Source organism: Aspergillus welwitschiae, assembly GCF_003344945.1.
Source record: "Aspergillus welwitschiae strain CBS 139.54b unplaced genomic scaffold BDQ94scaffold_41, whole genome shotgun sequence".
Classification (NCBI taxonomy): domain Eukaryota; kingdom Fungi; phylum Ascomycota; class Eurotiomycetes; order Eurotiales; family Aspergillaceae; genus Aspergillus; species Aspergillus welwitschiae.
The window spans coordinates 77175-93260 of record NW_020798735.1 but is presented as its reverse complement, the minus strand read 5'-3'; the positions used below and the strand labels follow the sequence as shown (position 1 = coordinate 93260).

General features: G+C 50.2%; 5 protein-coding genes across 5 annotated transcripts; 1 reads left to right on the top strand and 4 right to left on the bottom strand.

Annotated features, from left to right (window-relative positions):
- Positions 1 to 99: 99 nt before the first annotated feature.
- Positions 100 to 6763, bottom strand: BDQ94DRAFT_162475 (type I polyketide synthase; the record flags this gene model as incomplete). The annotated part of the gene is made up of 7 exons (XM_026769556.1): positions 100 to 1680; positions 1730 to 2494; positions 2542 to 4784; positions 4831 to 5024; positions 5073 to 6076; positions 6124 to 6415; positions 6477 to 6763. The coding sequence occupies 7 exons, from the start codon at positions 6761 to 6763 to the stop codon at positions 100 to 102; spliced, it is 6366 nt and encodes a 2121-aa protein (XP_026621882.1).
- Positions 6764 to 7577: 814 nt separating this feature from the next.
- BDQ94DRAFT_162474 (FAD/NAD(P)-binding domain-containing protein) lies at positions 7578 to 10413 on the bottom strand (the record flags this gene model as incomplete). Its single annotated transcript, XM_026769555.1, has 9 exons — positions 7578 to 7829; positions 7874 to 8054; positions 8273 to 8316; positions 8403 to 8552; positions 8769 to 8898; positions 9001 to 9250; positions 9316 to 9600; positions 9655 to 10249; positions 10327 to 10413. The coding sequence occupies 9 exons, from the start codon at positions 10411 to 10413 to the stop codon at positions 7578 to 7580; spliced, it is 1974 nt and encodes a 657-aa protein (XP_026621881.1).
- Positions 10414 to 11253: 840 nt separating this feature from the next.
- Positions 11254 to 12951, top strand: BDQ94DRAFT_162473 (cytochrome P450; the record flags this gene model as incomplete). The annotated part of the gene is made up of 4 exons (XM_026769554.1): positions 11254 to 11376; positions 11420 to 11717; positions 11767 to 11952; positions 12002 to 12951. 4 exons carry the CDS (start codon positions 11254 to 11256, stop codon positions 12949 to 12951), a joined length of 1557 nt encoding a protein of 518 aa, XP_026621880.1.
- A 276-nt stretch (positions 12952 to 13227) lies between these two features.
- On the bottom strand, positions 13228 to 13960 carry BDQ94DRAFT_174327 (RmlC-like cupin; the record flags this gene model as incomplete). Its single annotated transcript, XM_026772325.1, has 3 exons — positions 13228 to 13602; positions 13677 to 13810; positions 13873 to 13960. The coding sequence occupies 3 exons, from the start codon at positions 13958 to 13960 to the stop codon at positions 13228 to 13230; spliced, it is 597 nt and encodes a 198-aa protein (XP_026621879.1).
- Positions 13961 to 14495: 535 nt separating this feature from the next.
- BDQ94DRAFT_162472 (S-adenosyl-L-methionine-dependent methyltransferase) lies at positions 14496 to 15938 on the bottom strand (the record flags this gene model as incomplete). The annotated part of the gene is made up of 4 exons (XM_026769553.1): positions 14496 to 15118; positions 15178 to 15263; positions 15312 to 15407; positions 15454 to 15938. The coding sequence occupies 4 exons, from the start codon at positions 15936 to 15938 to the stop codon at positions 14496 to 14498; spliced, it is 1290 nt and encodes a 429-aa protein (XP_026621878.1).
- Positions 15939 to 16086: the final 148 nt, after the last annotated feature.

The following is a 16086-nucleotide window of genomic DNA, read 5'->3' as shown; positions in this document are numbered from 1 at the left end:
GATTCAGAAGGTCACCGGATATTATGACAACACCGAGGGTATTCCGTCAGCATTATCCACGCCTATCTACTCCTATGAGATTCAAGAAGAAGAAGATTGCTACAACAAAGCCCGGCGAAGAAACCCCTCAAATGCCTCCATGTGCTCCCCGGGATCCATCATCGAGAAATGATTGACCTCATTTAGGACCTCAATCTGCAGGCTTTCCCTTCCCAGCAGCGATGCCCACCCAGCCCCACTAAAGTCTGTTCGATTCTCAATCAGCCAGACCATCTCACGCGGGTCATCTGGCCGTCGCTCCGGCCGAGGGCTGCTAGCATCCTTGCAGATTCCGTCGCGTGCATAGACAATGTGAGTCTCAATTGACGTTTCCAGTGCTTGGATACGATATGCGTCCAGCAACCGAATAAAAGCATTAAAGTGTGGGATTAGCCAACGTGGAGGCGGCTTGCCACTAGTCCCAAAGAGACCGATGCTCTGGAAGAAGTCATACATCCTCTCGGGAGGATTTTCCATACCGATCGGATTGGGTGAGTCGATCAGAATGAGCTTGGCCGTGGTCTGACCGTCTTGCGCGAGCTGGCGCGCAGCTTCGTAAGCGCAAATTCCTCCGGCGGACCAGCCGCCCAGGTAGTATGGACCGTTCGGCTGGCGTCGACGCACTTCCAGAAGATACTTTGCTGTCAATTCCTCAAGGGTGGTTGTCATCTGCTCCGGTGTCTTCATCCAGGGGCAGTTCAGCCCGTACGCAGCCGTGTCGTTGCCAAGCTTGGGAAGAGCCGAGTAGGACGTGGCTGACCCTGATCCATCGGGGAAGAGAAAAAGTATCTTTTTGGCTGTCTTGGGCTTACCCCACAGCAAGATGGATGTGGCTTGTGGACCACCAGATGGATCGAAGGCAGGCTTAGAGAGCATTGTTTGCTGTGGGGAAGTCTTCGGGCTAATTTCCAGACCAAGTGCCTTTCCAACCTCTTCCAGGTTCCCCTTCTCTATCAAAATATTAGAAGGAATAACTATTTCGTATGTCTCTGCTATTGTGCTCACAATGGTGAGAGCAAGCAATGAGTCCACCCCGATATCAGAGAACGCAGTGGCGGGCGTCAGCTCATTGATTGGTACGCCCGCTTCCCGGGCAATCGTGGTCCGGAGAATCTCCAATACAGGCACTTCCGGATCGTTCTCTGATGTTGCAACAGTCTCATAGCTTGATGTGTCGTCTTCAGTACTCCCTTCCAAGGAAGACGTGAGCTGAGAAGAGTCAATCTCAACGCCAAAGAAGCCGATCAGATCCTTGGGAGTGGGATAGTCTACGAACAACGAAGACGGAACATCAACATCCAACTCCTCTTGAATCTGACCGCAGATGGTCAGCGACAGCAAAGAGTCAATTCCGTAGTTGGCGAATTCTTCATTAGGTCCCAAGTCTGATGGATCGACGCCTGCTTCCTTGGCGATTATGGCCATTACGCGCGCTGCGATACCACTCGACGAACCCACCGACTCCTTGGGCTTCGGAGCTGGTACTAGGGGTACGGATTTTGAACCAGCTTTCCAGCACACCGGTTGATGATTAATCGGCGCTGTTGTTGGCCGCACTTCTTGTGTCCTCTCCAAGAGGATAGAAGGTGGGTTCTTAGGGGGCAGCAGTCGGTCAAGAAGTCGGCGAGGGACCCCTTGGAACTACAAACATTAGCCATATACACCTTCTTACAGTACGCTGTTTACATACTCGGATCCCTTGAAACACTGCAACAACTGTCTCGCCCTCAAAGATGTATGTGTCACCCACGTAGTTCGTCCCAGTCTCCAGCTGCATGCGGTTATACACTTGGTACTGCTTGCCCTTGACAAATCGCACGGCGCATCGCATGCGCTCCCAGCCATGGTTGATAAAGACCTGCTCTTTAGAAGGACTGGCATCGCTGGCATTCATGATGAATCCGGCAATATGCCCAAGACTGTCTATCCAGCATGGATTGAACACGAAGCCGTCTTCGTCAATTTGAAAAGACACCTTGGCAGTGGCTTCATGATTATCGCTGTCTAGAACCACCTCCTGCATTCCCTGGTAGCTTTTCTCATATTGCACAAGAGTGGCGAACAACTGGTATGCTAAGCGTCGCTTGAGTTTGTGTGCGTCGCCTTCTTCCGCGCTCCGATGTAGAGAAGCAATCCGACTTCGCACCAAATATGCATGCCGCTTCCATTCAGACAGCCAGGTCTGCACCTGGTCGGTAATATGTACGACAAATGCAGCGTGCTCGGCAGTCTTTTTACCGGTGCGGTTGACACTATACAGCCGGAAGGCAATCTCATTGATACTCCAGTCTGCCGACGCAGACACACGGAAGAGCTGCGATTCGGTGTCAGGTCGAGAAATCAATGGGTTCTGCACCTGCATGTCGGCGACGTCCAATCCGACTGTCGCGGTGTATTTTCCAATTGCTTGCAACATGTGCTTTGTGATGGTTATGCCAATATCAGCGTAGAGAGACTGGACCTTGTCAGCATATCACCACATAACGCCATACAGCTACTTACCGATGGACATAACATTGCGCCATTCACGACGTGACCTGCCAGTATTGGCGCCAGCCTTGCGTCGTGAATATCTGACTCGGCCGAAAGAGTTGACATTTCTGGGCCGTCGTTTTGCTCGAGAATTCGCTGGACAGACGGAGAAATATACTTGGGAATACGCGGAGCCTCCATATGTGGCAACACTACTTGCTGTTCCGCAGGAATGAGGCCTTCACCCTTCAAGAGACAGAAGTTGTTCCTGTATGGGATCCAGTAGTTTTTCAGATCCCAATCATACCGTGGCAATTGGAGTACCTCCCGAGAACCAATCACCCCGCGATGATACTCAACCCACTGGATATCGATGCCATGGGAGTACAGAACCTCCAGGCTTGCGGTTAGCACAGCCCATGAATCTGACCCTTTTCGAAGCGATGCGATCGTGGTGCTTTTTGTGCCCAATATGCCCTTGATCATGCCTGAGCAAGCTGGATGCGAGCCGATATCCACCCATATGGTTTTCTCGTTAACTAGACCAGTCTCCTCTGCTGATACAACAGCACCCTGAAAGTTGACTGGCTCACGACATGCGTTTCTCAGATAGGAAGCATTAAGAACATCTGGCTCGCCGGCAGGGATGACCCTACTAAGAAGAGGAGAGATGTAAGGAATAGAGGGTACGTAGTATTCAACGCCCGCAGAGATCGTCTTAAAGTCGTTTAGAATTGGATCCACTTGTGCGGAGTGAAAGGCATACGGTATGTCCAGTTGGACACTCCCGATGCCCTGAGATGTGAGCCAATCCTTCAACAATATTAAATCTCCAACCGTTCCGCTCACAACATTGCTGAAAGGTTGGTTCAGGCAAGCCAAAGCGCACCCCCTGTTATGTAACTCGCCATGTATAGACTCTACGGACCCTTTTACTGCCAACATAGCATGGGTCCGTGGGGTAGTCTTTTCTGATAGCAGGGCAGCCCGAGCGCCCACCAGATATATTACACTCGAGGCTGCAAGGACACCAGCAGCATACAGCGCCGGGTATTCGCCGAGGCTGTGGCCAATAGTTACCGATGGAACAATCCCTAGAGACCTCCAGTAGTTGTATAGTGCCATCTGAACGCAGACCAGGGCCAGGTGGGCTACGGTGGGGGTTGCTTCCTGATGGTTAACCATGCTACCATCAATAAGAGGCAAGAAGCTTGGAAAGCCCATTTGGCTCGCGATGTCGTCGAATCGCGTAACGTCCTCCCTAAACGAGGGCACCGTGTCGTAGAACTGCTTTCCCATGCCGACATAGAGGGTGCCCTGTCCGCTGAACGTCATAACGATGTTTGGCAGCTTTCCCGGTGGAGGGACTGGCCTGTGGCTCTCCAAGCCAGGCAAGATCTCTTGCATCCGGTGTATAAATTCCCCGGTATCAGAACCCGACACTATGACCCTATAGCTATGGTGGATACGTCGGGCAGTGGTGGTGTAGGATAAAGATGACAAGGATATACTCGGATGTTGCTCCAAGTATGCCAGGAGAGAGCTGATATTCCCCCTGAGGGATTTGATCGTTTTCGCTGTCACTGTCACTACGTGCTTGGAGCGAGGGTCCGTGGCCTTATTACTTTTTCGAACTGGGGCATCTTCGAGTAGCATGGCAGTATTGCCTCCGGCTGCACTGAAATTATTCAAGAACACTGTCCGCTTGAGTTGAGGCATCTGTTCACGAAGCCAAGGTGTAGGTTTGAATGGAATATGCACGTTTCGCTGTGCCAGGTCAATTGGATAGGTATGATTTATCCGGGTCTTGATACCACAATGCGGTGGGATCGTATCGTTCCGCATCATCAATAGGACCTTGATCAAAGACGAAACACCCGAAGCAGACTCGGCATGGCCCATATTAGCTTTTGCTGTACCCAAGTACAGAGCATTTTGCCTGCGCATATTAGGCGCAAATACAGACAGCACTGACTTCATCTCCGTGGCGTCCCCGGCCTGGGTTCCAGTGCCGTGCATTTCGACGTAACCCACGTCTTGGGGGTTAACTCCAGCATAGCGCATAATTCGGTTGAATACGGTCGCCTGATCGCCTTCAAAGGGTCGAGTGATGGAGTCTGTCCGACCACAATGGTTGGTATATGCGCCACGGATGACTCCAAAAATGGGATCGTTATCCTCGAGGGCGTCCTCTAGGCGCTTGAGAATAACGGTCCCAACGGCGTCCGATCGGCAGTATCCGTCTGCTTCATCATCAAAAGCATTGCAATTTCCTGTCTCATCAGTCTAGAACTCCCACATAGACAAGGTCAGACCAACCTTTAGCTGTCAGGAAGTGCCCCCTATCCAATCCACAGAAGTTATCAGGGTTCGTCAACACATTCACGCCTCCAGCCAGGGCTGTGTCGCATTCACCTCGCCATAGGTAGGCACACGCCGTTTGAATCGCCGCGCAGCTGGATGAGCATGCTGTGTCGATACTCAGGCTGGGGCCACAGAATCGGAAGAAATAGCTGAACTGTCAGCATACTAGTACTCCAGCCATCGGTGGAAAGCCATACCTGATCCTTCCCGGAATGAATGCGCGATTTCCCCCCGGGATAAAGTACGTATCCACATTCTGCCCGCTATTCACTTCGCGCCAGTCATCACTCGTCACCCCGTAAAACACCCCAATGCGATCTCCCTGGGTGGATGGTGTCGTGTTTGGCACCAGTCCCGCCATTTCCATTGCCTCATATGCTGTAGTGATGGCCAATCGCTGTGCCGGATCTGCGTTCTCGGCCTCCCGGGGAGACATATTGAAGAAGCGAGCATCGAACATTCCAGGCTCCTTGATAAAGCAACCATATTTGACGCGACTGGTGTTCTTGGTCTTGCCAGTGGGATCGTAGTGGGCCTTCCAGTCGAACCGATCCTCGGGGATAATCCGATGTACATCTCGGCCCGCCAAAAGCATCTCCCAAAATTCTTCATTAGAGCCAGATTCGGGGAAGCGCCCAGAGAAGCCGATAATGGCAATGGTTGATTGCGAAGACTTGCCTGTTGAGCTCGAGAGAGCAGAGTGTACAGAGGCATCCCCTATGGATTGCACGATTTTGACTTGGAGAAACGCTTCTTGTGATAGAGCTGAGCTGAGAAGCGTTCCGCTTCGTGATGAAACTTGATTTATTATACAGTCGGTGAATTGGCCCTGCTTTAACTCCCGAGAAAGAGATGCAGTTATGCGATTCCACTGGAGGGGCTCACAGAGGGCTTCCTGAACCGCTCGAAGCAGCAGACTGCGCAGGTCAGATGCTGTGATAATTTCACCGGAAACAGCGGAAATAACTTTTGTTCGCAGCGTGTACTTTAGCAGTGAGGAGTCGTGGATATCATCCACGATAACATCCGCATCGGCCTTCCGGAAAAGATGCGACGCGTGGTACGGCAGCTCAATCGGAAGGAACGAGTGCTTCCAGGCGTAGGACGAAAGGAACTGGCCCAGAAGATGTGGAGGACCACTGATCGAAACATTTGTTCGACTGACTGAGCTGAGGTATAGACGATATGCGGGAGGCAACCCCTGTGATTGTCAGCTGCGGATTCTCCTTGGTTGCGGACGTGACTCACCTTCTCGGCGTTAAAGCCCTGAATCGCACTTGTTGCTTCAGTCTCACTGACACCTACAATAGCAGACCATGATTCCGGAGTTTCTTCTACGGTGGGTACAAGATCACTTCGTAGGATCAGCGATCGCAGCGCCGTCCGGAACGCAACGGTGACGGCTTCAACCGCAGCAGGGACAAGCTCTGCTAAGGTTAGGGAAGTTGCAACTGCAGCAGCAGCAAAGGCTCCCGTGCAGGCCCCTATTAGGAAGGTACTTTCTGGTGCAGGATATGTTCTCCCTGCTTGTCCATAGTGCCTGCGTAGGCTTTAGAATCATGCATTCATCAACATGTGGAAACAAAACGTTGATAGTTCACCTAATAAACTGGCCAAGCTCGGTCGCACATAGCAGGGGCAACTTTAATGCTGGAGCCGCATAGCAATTTTCGTGCTGGGCAAGCAAATCAATGAGGGTAGTAAAGTAAGGGAACCATTCCTGCTGATGCAAAGGGAGACTCCCAACGTGTCGCCGCAACTGGAACCCAACCCGATCAAAGAAGTCGGTGAGAACTGCATTGTCCTTGACGTGCAGCAACGAGTGTAGCGTCAACTCAAACACTACCGTTTGATCGCCGAAGATGAATACCTCGGCGACTGTCTCCATCTTGCTAATTGCTGAGGTATCGGGTTTTGTGTTCGGTTCTTCCGGCATTGTCCGAATGACCATGTTCATACAATTGGAAGCTATTCCTATCAGAGGGTGTGAAATTCTTCCTTCCATGAGCTGACAGGCATCTGGAGAAGTAATGTATTCATAATAATCGAAAGTCTGTCCATCTGGAACTAGGGAGCTGGTATCCTAGCATAACACGAGGAGACAGGGTTGGGTCCCGAGTACTGCTGACATTGTGGATAATAGTGACCTAGGAAGATCTCTATCCCGGCATCTGATGCCCAGGTAATGATCGAATTATGTCCAAACATGTGCTTCTAGTCGGTCCTTGGCCCATGATCTTTCGCTTGAGGGGCGTCGCTGACGCCGCAGATACGGGTCAACGCTCGGAGGGTTCTTGAGAAACGCGAAGTTCGTACGTATTCTCCTCGTGCCATGGCCATAATTAGAAGAGTGGGCAGATAAAACTGATGTACAGGTGTTGCACAGCTAAAGAATACTGCAATGGTCATGTTCCGTAGCTGCTGCATTGTCACACTTATTTGATCAGTCGCCACATGCAACATCTGATAGAGCGACAAGCCCAAAGATCATGATATCATGATTTCTTGGGGTAGTTACACTTAATATCAAATGAATTTTGCAGGAGCTAAAAAAGTACCTCAAAAAAGGCAATACTTGGATTGCACCTAGTCTACGGCCAACCGCAGTCTGCATCAGAGGGTTCCAGTTGCCCGATTTTAAATATCGGTCATAGTAGCACTTTTCTTGGGCATTCGCCACTATCGCGCTAGATCCTCTGCCTTTAGACTATTTCTCCATCCACAATATGGCACTCCACCCAGCCAGTCACGAATAGTGTTCTGCTTGAGTCGGCAAAGTTTGCATGATCGGGAAAGATGACCTCCTTGTACTGGGGGTCATTCCGAGCGCGGACATAATCCTCCACATCACGAAACATAATCTGGGCCAAGCAGTCACAATCAGAGGTATGTCCCTCCGGAAGGTCTCCAAAGATACGCTTCATCATCCCCTTTGTCTCGGACGTGTTGTGCGTCTAGCAACGTCAGCAGTTTCTCCCATAAGGCACATCCAACCTACCAGAGTGTATCTGACAATACCCATCTTCACGAGATGATTCCTCACCAGAACGGCATGGTGCCCACTCAGGTAGCGATGATATTCATCTTCAGGCATACCTGGCTTGCGATAGCCATAGATTGTCAAGGCGTAGAGGCGTTCAGAGGCCATCCTAAGCACCGTATCGATAAATTGCGATAGGCTGAGAAGCACAGAGCGTCGAAATTACATTTTAGTAAACGTGAGCATCGCCAATTTAAGGGCATTCCACGAAGAGTCGGAGGATAGCACTCGGTCTCCGAGGCAACTCAGCATGCTTTCTCGGAGCACAAGACATAGCATGTGGAGCTGGAGAACCTTCGGTGTCCGGAAAACTTCGTGACTTCGATGTGGAATACGCAGTTCGGGGAATATAGATACCATGAGGTCGGAATCCCCGTCAGATGATCGGATGTCGTACAGATCTGTCAGACTTGCCGCCGCCAGTGATATTGATCAGAACAATCCCTGCCAATTAGCTATAACGGCGTCAGACTGATGGATATCTTACGATAGATAAACTGTCAGCCTTACGTGCTGGTTCAGACATCAGGACACGCGCTCGCACACCCAAGTTTTCATTCCCGGAAATGGCGCACATGGCTTTGCTGATATATCCCTGTCTTTTCTGTTGTCGAATGTTTCCATCATAGACATCATACTATGGCTTAGACCTACTGCTTTTCGAAGTACCCTAGTTGGTTGAAAAGCAATGCTCACGGGCTCTGGACGAATAGGCTTCGGCCCTGAATCGGGGGTTATAGCCATGGGGTCAGTCAACTAGTACTGACTTCAGAAGTATCTACCTGTATCTGAATTTGATGCAGAAAGCTACTGCTCGTCGGCTAAATCCGTATGTGGCTAGCAACAGCAGCACAGTGTGGTACTCTGCAATCATATGAGATGCATATATCAAGGCTGCACCATTGTGTTGTAGTAGACGCAATGCCGCACTAACAAGCAGCAGTTTGGACACAACGTAAGTAAAATTCTTTTCAAACGTAGGACTAATATCTCATAGCTAGCACACCAGATGCATGTACCTCCAACACCACATTCAGTTTGCTGCAATATCCTTTGGTTGCATCTTCTCGTGCCCATCCACAGACCCTCTATCGTGTCCACTCATAGGCCGGAACCCTTGTCGGAAAACAGGACTCTCACGGACTTGATCCCAGTCATGCAGCATGTACCCGTTCTCGACCGAGCACTTGACCTCTTCGCGACCGCGGGGAATCATCTCCGCTTCGTACGCAGTAATAGCCTCCTTCAGACTAGCCGTTCCGGCCACAACCTTCCGAATGCTGGCCAAAAGGTGAGACGTATCACATATGCAGTGATTGAGGCCCTGCCCTCTGTCTAACCACCCATATTGTACCATAATCAGCACACCGATATTGCTAGTGGATGTAGGGCTAACTTACACGGCGGCATCGGATGCGCTGCGTCCCCAATCAATGTCAATCTGCCCTGTCGATTATCCCAAGGCTGGGTAACCCAGTAGCTGATATCAGCTTTATGGACCTGCGTATCATCTGGGATCCAAGTGAACGAGGACCGAGCCGGCTCAGCCAGACTCTGGGCTTTCTCGCGAATCATGTCTAATCTCTCGCGGTAAGTAGCAGGTTGACCGTGATCCATGAACCAGGCCATAGCCAAGTGAAAGACCCATGATTCGGGATGATCGGGGCCATCAGGCATGCTCGAGACTTACGAAATCAGTACCTAATCTGAAATGACGCTAATGAAATCTGGATACCTACTGGATTGAAACGCATGATACGACCTATCACTCAAAGCCAGATAACTCGTCGGAAAACGCTGTCTTACATACCTAGCTTTCTCAGCATCGTTGTAGGTAACGGTCATATTAGTATGAAAGATGGGAAAGCGGCTAACAGCCGCCTTCTCCGCCGAGCCCATTGCGAACTCACGGACCTTCGAACGAGGCCCATCCGCACCGATAAGGATAGTTCCAGAGGCCATGGAACCATCATCAAAGACTGCAACTACTCCTTTTTGGCTCTCAGTGAACGCCACATCAATCAGATTCTTTCCGTACTGGACGTCAATCCCCTTGCTACATAGATCCCGCATCTTACTGCGCGGAACCCGCAGTCCTTTGGCATACGGTACACCGGCAATGAGGTGGCCTGTTTCCCCATGAATGATGGGATAGTTTCCGCCAGCGTCCAGGGCAACATCAGGGTTGCACGAGACGGACTCCATGTGTGCGAAACGGTCGGCGGGGAGGAGGTCGCGCAGACGGTCGAGGGACCAGTGGATAGCCATAGTCCATTCATTGCTGCGATAGTTCATGGACACCTCCTTTTCGAAGATGGAGTAACGGATGCCGGCCTGCGGCAGGTTAGATGATTACTGTTACCCTGAGGGGGAGTTTGAGAGGATCATGGCGACGTGGGGGTCAAGTCTACCTTCTTGAGAGACTGTGCGAGGATAAGGCCTGTGATACCTGCGCCGATAATAAGGACGTGTGCGTCCTCTGAGTTGGGGACGGTCATGTTGGACGTGAGTCTGTGTGCAGTGGTTCAATAGTTCTGTGATGGATGTGGCAGAGGGGAGGGAGCGGGGGTGGTATAGGAGTACCCATCAGGTAAGGGCCTATTCTTGTATCTCATCTAGCTTTGGGATATATCATATGATCCAGCCACATTCCATCCTTCATGCTCTTTGCTTGTGCATGAAAGGTTGCAACATTTGCTGTATACGGGAATTTGCTGGCGATATACCAGTCAGGATTACTGTACGACGGAAGACGTCTCCAACCATACTTTAGCAAACCGACAAGCTGCATAGTTACGCGGCCATATCCCTTCTAATAATAAGCATGACAGCACTTGTGTGGAGTCATCTCTTCATATTTAATTTGAGTTTAGATCCTGTGCAGTATTGGGACAAGATAAACTCAAGCTGAATTGGCATCATAGCCGTCAGCGAAACAGAATTACTCTAACTTCTTTTGTACATTAGTGTGCAGTAAAAGCATATAAGGTTAATTAACGTTAATTTGGCATGAATAAACAGGGAAAGCTCATTAAGGGATCCAAGTAGTCCTCCCCGCATATCCTATTATTTCGTATGTCCTATGTAGTGACTGTCTAGATCATTGGAGGCGCCACCCCCTTGCGCCAGAAAGCATACGTTGATAGACACGCCACTCGCTTCTCCTGGCCTGATGATGGCCTGAATTGCAATGCTGACTAGTTGGAGGGTCTCACAGAGCCTCGGGGTCCGATTGCACAGCTGACTACATTTACTTCGGGACTTGCTTTTGCTGGAATAGGAGGTAACGGATTCCACGAGTTACTCAATTGGGATGTTTCAGAATCTCGCCGATACACATGTCTTTCTGGCTGGCTGTCAAGACATCATCACAGTGTGTCCATGTGTTCAGGAGAATGGCATTGATTCAGGTCGTGGATTCTGATTCTATGTTTTGGCTGGGCGCAGTTGCCCTTACATCGGTAAGTCTACTAGCTCGAAGGCGGCTTTTACTGATGCCAACAGCTGCTCGCATGGGTCATTCTTCGCGTATGCTATAATGCATTTCTGCATCCACTGAGACAATACCCGGGCCCCAGGCTATGGGCTGCCACACGCCTACCATGGTGCTGGTACCAGGCGCATGGCCGGCTAAACCAGAAGCTGCTTGAATTGCATCTACGATACGGCCGCATTGTGCGAGTCGCTCCAAACGAACTATCTTATAATTCGGAAGAAGCATGGAGAGCAATTTACGGACTCAGATCAGATGAGATGGGCAAAGATCCCATATTCTCGCTGCGAACGCCAACTGGCGTACAAAGTATACAACCTTATCCAGTGACCACCTCAGTCCAAACTGACGAAGACAGATATCCTGACGGCAGACAGACAGACTCATACGAGACAACGACGACTTCTATCGCATGCGTTTTCCGAGAAAGCACTGCGTGAACAAGAAGGCATCATCCAGGGGTATGTTGACCAGCTCATGAAACAACTGGCCGCTCGAGCAAATAATGGCCCGCAAAACATGGTAGACTGGTTCACCTTCACTGGTATGTTAGACACTATCTGCACAATATGTAGCTATTCTCACACCTATAGCATATGATCTCATTCGAGACCTTTCCTTCGGCGAACGGTTCCATTGCCTGGACAACGCGGAATACGATCCCTTCGTGAAATCTATCCAGGCAATCTCCAAAGAACTGACTTTCATCCAAATGTTAGCCTACTACAAACTACTGTCTCTTCGACAGCTCTTCATGCCCAAAGCATCTGCAGGAGCACGGGCACAGAACATGCAGCGAGTAATTGAAACTGTCAATCGTCGCGTAGATCGAAACACCGACCGCAAGGACTTTCTGCACTACATCCTTGCCGCGATGGAGACTGAAAAAGGAATGTCGCGCGCCGAGATGAACGTCAACGCTTTCTCTTTCAGCATAGCTGGGTCAGAGTCGTCAGCGACGGCATTAAGCGCATTCACATACTATACTCTCTCACGGGTGAGTGTGTACGATCGACTCGTCGCTGAGATCCGCGGAACATTCGATGCATATGAGCAGATAGATATCCCTTCTACTGCCCAGCTGTCATACCTGAATGCCGTACTGCAGGAGATGCTGCGGATCTACCCTCCTGTAGCTGTGACTCTACCTAGGGTTGTCCCTGTCAATGGCGCAGTCATTGATGGGGATTTCGTACCCGCCGGAGTAACAGTGGGAGTCAATCACTTCGCTTGCTATCACGATCCACGCAACTTTCACCGTCCACAAGAGTTCTTGCCTGAGCGGTGGTTGCCAGAATGTCAGGCGCAGGGGCCGTTTTCGAAGGATTGCCAGAAAAGTTGCCAACCATTCTCTTTTGGACCCAGGAACTGTCTTGGTAAGAACCTAGCGTGGGCGGAAATGCGACTGATCGCGGCGAAACTGCTGTTTCTATTTGATATGGAGATAGATGAGACAAGCAAAGGTTGGACTGACGGACAGAAGGTCTTTGGGTTTTGGGTGAAACCGCCGTTGTTTGTCAAATTGATGCAGAGGGGTTGCTAGCAATAATGTGGGAGAGACAAGAGGAATTACATGGCGGATACCGTTTCCGTACCTCTTTTCTGCAGCTGCTACTGGCCACTGAAATCCCTTGCCTCAAAGTTCATGCGAACCACGAGTTTATCGTTAGTGGCATTCCAACACTAAGCCTCGATAACTTTAACTCCGTTTGACATACTAGCTCTATCAAAAGTTCTACATTCCACCCCTTACAACAACATGATTGTACGCGTATGCCGCCAGTAATTACTTTTCTCCAGAAACCTATCATTGCTAAACCTATGCGCCTTTCCTCTCCTCAACCGACATGTCGACATACCTCTCCCCCTCAGTTTCAGACTCAGTTACGCTCTCATTCCTCATCCCCTCCATTTCCAACCTTGACACCTCCTCCTTACTTACCGGCACAGTCGCAAACCTTCTCAACGCGGCCTTGTTGATTTCCGGTGTAAGCGCCGTGCCCTCGCCAATCAGATACTCGAGATACTCAAAGTACCTCACAAAAAACCCCGGTGTAGCTGTGTTCATAAAAACAGCTTCCTCATCGAACGGGTTACTGAATCGATGAGGCAGACGGATAGGAACAATGATAAAGTCGCCGGCTTTGGCATCGACGTCGGCACGGCCGGGGCTGTGGAAGCGGACTGTCCCTTTCTGGATACGATTCATCATCAGTAAACCTCTAAAATTGGAAGGGACAGGGACTATCATGGTAGGAAGGTAATCACCGTAACGTAGAACCCCTCATCGTGCATTTCGTGGAAATGGAACACAGGCCCCTCGCTGTGAGGCGGAAGGAGACTTTCGATCGCGGCGAGACGATATTGAGTGTGCGTCCCGTCTTCCATGACGCGGTAGAGGTCTTCCAATGTTAGTGTGACATATGAACCAAGGTAAGGGTGTGTGCAGCAAAGGTGGTAGTACATTGTCCCAGTCGGCGCCATGGCTTCTGTTCCGGCTGGTAATGATGGATGGATAGGTTCTTTGTGTAGGATAGGTCGACGCGATCCATGATCTTGATTATTACAGGAGAACTGGCTAGGTTGTCTCTACGGGAATCAACCTTGGTAGTAGTAGGTATATAATTCTCTCAAACGAGTAGGTCGGAACCCGATGAAGAGTACATTGGCTTGGCGCTGAATTCCCTTGATAATGGCTAGAGAGCTGACATAGTTTGCTTTCGGACGGGTTGTGTAACGTTACTTTGCAAAACAACTGCTCAAGCTGGATAGTTGCGCTTGGCTGTCGGGGGTAATCGGCATAAGTATGGGCTGATGCTGCGATGGAGCATATGGTGGCCTTGGAGCGGCTTTTCCAAAATCAGCCTTTAGTAACTGCCAAGCAGCTCTTGAGCATCAGGCTATGTCAGGAGAGTTCATTTGGGCAGAGAAATACCTACCGCAGCCTGTGTCACGATTGAAGGCAAGGTTGAGAACTTTGAACTGGCCAGTAAGTCTATTCACGGTACGTTCCATTTACGTATTCATTCTTGTCGTCTACACGATTCACTCGCCGATTCATCTCCGAAAGTAGACTCAATCCCTCTCCTATCTGCTATCCCCATCATTCACGAAACTGATTTCCCACAGCCCCTTATAAACATGCGAACTCCTCTCAAACATAGTCTCCACCCGTACGACTGGGTCAGCCTGCATGAACACGCCCACCCACTCCTCCTGCGTCCTCTGCTTCACATTATGCATGCTCATAGTCGTAACATCTCTCCGTCGATACGCAATCTCCTCATGTAACGGAAATTGTCCAGACACTGGCGACACGCCATCTGTAACCAAGACACGGGTAGATGCGCCAGATCCTTGTTTTATACTTCTCAGCAGTCTCACGACATCAGTATCGGACCAGTTCCACAGCAAATTCCTGATCACGTATAGCCATACGGTATGCTCATCACACGCAGGCGGCGAATCGAACATTGACTGGCAATGTGTGAAGGCTATCCTTTCACGACTTGAAGACGGGACCTGTGCGTTGCCGCGGTCGAGAAATTCTTGGGAGTCGGAGCGGACTTCAAATGACAGTTCTGGATGGTTTTGTACAAGGGAGATAGCGGCAAAACCGTAGCGGCCACCGATCTCGACGATCTTAGTTTTGGTGGTGGGAGTGTGCTGCTGGATATAGCTCTCGATTAAGGAGTCCGCAGGATCAAGGGCTAGCGGAATTAAATCTGTTTAGTAAGGTCTATATGCAGGGACATCCGATGACACTCACCCCGCGAGACGCCCCTCATAGCACGACGAAATCGCTCTCCCTTGGCAGGATGACAAGCGTGCCAGTCGTACATTTCCATGCCGAATCTATCATTTTAGCACAAATCATTCACGAATCAAATCATGTATACTCACCCCTCCCTGAACGCCGACACACCATCAACATACCCATTTGGTTTTCGAGCTAAAGCATCCGCCAAATGCGCACTCGCAATACGAGTCTCAAATAATCTATTTTATAAGCGACGTTCCACTCCACTTCGCATGTTATACGTACTGAAACTCAAAGCATGCTCTAGAATCGCTGTCCTTGACCAGTTCCTCCGACACAGCATTCAAAGAATAGACACCCTTTTCGGGCTCATCAATGATGCGTCGACACCGAAGTAGTCCAAGGATCCGTGCGAGCTTGTCTGCCGGGATACCAGATTGAGACTCCAGGTCTTCAATAGACGCCCGCCCCGAACGGGCTATATGCTCGAGGGTCTGTGAGTGGAGGAACGCATATAGCGCCCCATGGTCCCAGTGGGAGGCGACGAACTCATGTAGGAACTCTTGTGGTCCTTGAATCAGTATAGATAGTTGTTCCAGTAGGCCGAGAACTGTGGCTCGTGTAGCAGTTAACTGGGAATCAGACCAGAATGAAGTTCTGGTATCTGCAGAAAGTGATGGAGGAGGGATATCTGCTTCATTGCAGGTTTGCTCAAGCTTGGTGCAGAGAGCGAGGATCTGTGTAGCTAGCTCTCGAATACTAGAAGACATTTTTTTCCGCTGCTAAATTAGCTTTCTGAGAACTTCTTATCCCGGTCTATGCCAAGGAGGGGTGGCTGTGGTTATAAAAGACCCGACTGTGTATACGAGTGAGCGCATTCCGATACGGTGTCCGGAATCCGAGCAGGTTACCTGTGTC